The sequence below is a fragment of the Urtica dioica genome, chromosome 1, assembly GCF_054948205.1.
Source record: "Urtica dioica subsp. dioica isolate 48M chromosome 1, U.dioica_male_clone48M_v1_H2, whole genome shotgun sequence".
In the NCBI taxonomy this organism is placed as follows: domain Eukaryota; kingdom Viridiplantae; phylum Streptophyta; class Magnoliopsida; order Rosales; family Urticaceae; genus Urtica; species Urtica dioica.
Genome location: NC_142756.1, coordinates 48,793,447 through 48,795,592, shown reverse-complemented (window position 1 = coordinate 48,795,592; position 2,146 = coordinate 48,793,447). Strand labels below are relative to the sequence as shown.

Sequence of the window (2,146 nt, the reverse complement as noted above, 5' to 3'; positions counted from 1 at the left end):
AAATCCCGGAATCCCAGAACCTCTTCCGACTTGTGCGCCGTTAACTCCGACCGTTTGCACCAATGGACTTTCTTTTTGTCTCCACTATTTTCCTACCAAAACTTCGCGATGGCCTTGTGAATGGTACCCATGAGACTTTTCAGAAGCCGGAAACAGCTCGCAACGTACCCGGGAATGACTTGGAGGATTGCTTTGATGAGCACTTCGCAGTCGGCTTGAGAGAACCAAATCCCCCTCCAAGATTTGATTTTCTCCCACACCCGTTAACGAGCAAAAGTGAACAACTCGCAAGTACGACGACCGGTGAAGGTGGGCAGCCCAAGATACCTCTTATGACACGGGGTAATCGATACTCCAAGGCTAGCGGCGACTGCAAGTTTGGACTCCTCCGACACCGACCGACCGAAACACACATCGGACTTGGAGAAGTTGACGACTTGCCCTGAGACCGATGAATAGATGGAGAGACACCGAGCGACTTCCACACTCTCTTCAATGCAAGCTCGAAAGAAGATAAGGCTGTCATCGGCAAAAAGTAAGTGCGAGATCCAGAGCTCGTCACGGCCGACCTTGACCCCCGAGATGAGACCTCTCCTTTCCTTGTCCGAAAGGAGCCATGAAAGCCCTTCCGAACAAAAGAGGAAGAGGAAAGGAGATAGCTTGGCGGAGTCCCCTTTCCGACTTGATAAGTCCCCTAGTCGACCCGTTGATGTTGAAGGCAAACCGAACCGAAGTCACACACCTCATGACCTTCTCCACCCAAGCACCGTCAAAATCCAATTTTAACATTACCGCTTCAAGGAAAGCCCATTCCACACGGTCGTAGGCCTTAGCCATATCAATCTTTAAGGCGGCGTAATTACCGTTCCCGAACCGGTCCCGCTTCATGGTATGGATTCCCTCAAAGCACACCATGATGTTATCAAAAATTTGGCGACCCCCTACGAACTCCCATTGATTCTCCGAGATCACCTAATCCATATGGCCCTTCAAGCGAGATACGAGACACTTAGAAATCACTTTATAAGTAACGTTACAAAGGCTAATGGGACGAAATTCATTCACCTTTGTAGGCTTATCGACTTTAGAATCAAAGTGATAAGAGTGTCATTGAGCTCCGTGACCGGAAGTCCATCGTTGAGGACACCCAAGCACATCGTGGTCAAACGCTCCCCCACCACCGCCCAGTTTTTTTGATAGAAGAGGGCCGGGAAGCCGTCTAAACCCGGAGCCTTAATAGGGTCCATCGAGAAGAGAGCCGTCTTAACATCTTCTTCCTCAAAAGGGCTAAGGAGGTGCCTATTCATAGCTGGAGTGACTCTTTCCTCCAAACCCGCGAGTACCTCTGAGATGCGAGTCGAGTCGGGTTTCGAGGAGCGAAAAGTGTCCTCAAAATAAGTGGAGACAACCTCTTCAACGCCCCTATTGTCGCCCCTCCACGAGCCGGTCTCATCGAAAAGTCCCTGGATCCCATTCCTCTTCCTCCTCGTGGTGGCCTTGCGGTGGAAAAGCTTCGAGTTCTTGTCTCCACACTTCATCCACGCCAAACGACTCATTTGCCTCCAATACAATTCATCCTTCTCGATAAGGCAATCGAGTTGGCATTGTTCCCGTCCCAAGTCACCCCGAGTGCCTCCAAACCGACGGTCACCGGCTTGTTCCACCACCAATTTTTGTTTCTCGATCTTATTCTTGAGCTCGACCAATTTCCCCTTAATCCACCGTGAAAGACTCTTGTTGCATCTACAGAGGGACTCAAAGAAACCAATGCAGCCCCCCACTTCTTCCGTGCCCGACCACTCTCTCTGAATAATGGCCCCACACTCCTCTTCATCGCACCAAGCCTCCTCGAAGAAAACCTACAAGGTTCCTTCGGGTTGGTTCCCTTTTTGTCCCCGAGGGAAGTGAGGAGTAGAGGCCTATGGTTCGATCTCCAATACTCGAGATGAAAGACTTTAGCCAAGGGGACTAGAGTCTTCCATTCCGACTTAGCAAGGCACCGATCAATTCTCTCCTCAATACTATCCGGTGCGGAGCTTCGTCGCCACGTAAAATCAGCCACCTCATAGCCCAAGTCCTCGAGCTCGCAATCTTCAAGCATATGTCGGAAAGAGTAAAGAAGATACGGGTCTCGGGTTCTTCCATC

At 50.5% G+C, this 2,146-nt stretch overlaps 1 protein-coding gene across 1 annotated transcript; it reads right to left on the bottom strand.

The window, feature by feature from the left end:
- Positions 1 to 1,061: 1,061 nt before the first annotated feature.
- On the bottom strand, positions 1,062 to 1,556 carry LOC149408006 (uncharacterized). Its single transcript, XM_089623129.1, has one exon. The coding sequence runs from the start codon at positions 1,554 to 1,556 to the stop codon at positions 1,062 to 1,064; it is 495 nt and encodes a 164-aa protein (XP_089479255.1).
- Between the last annotated feature and the right edge of the window lie 590 nt (positions 1,557 to 2,146).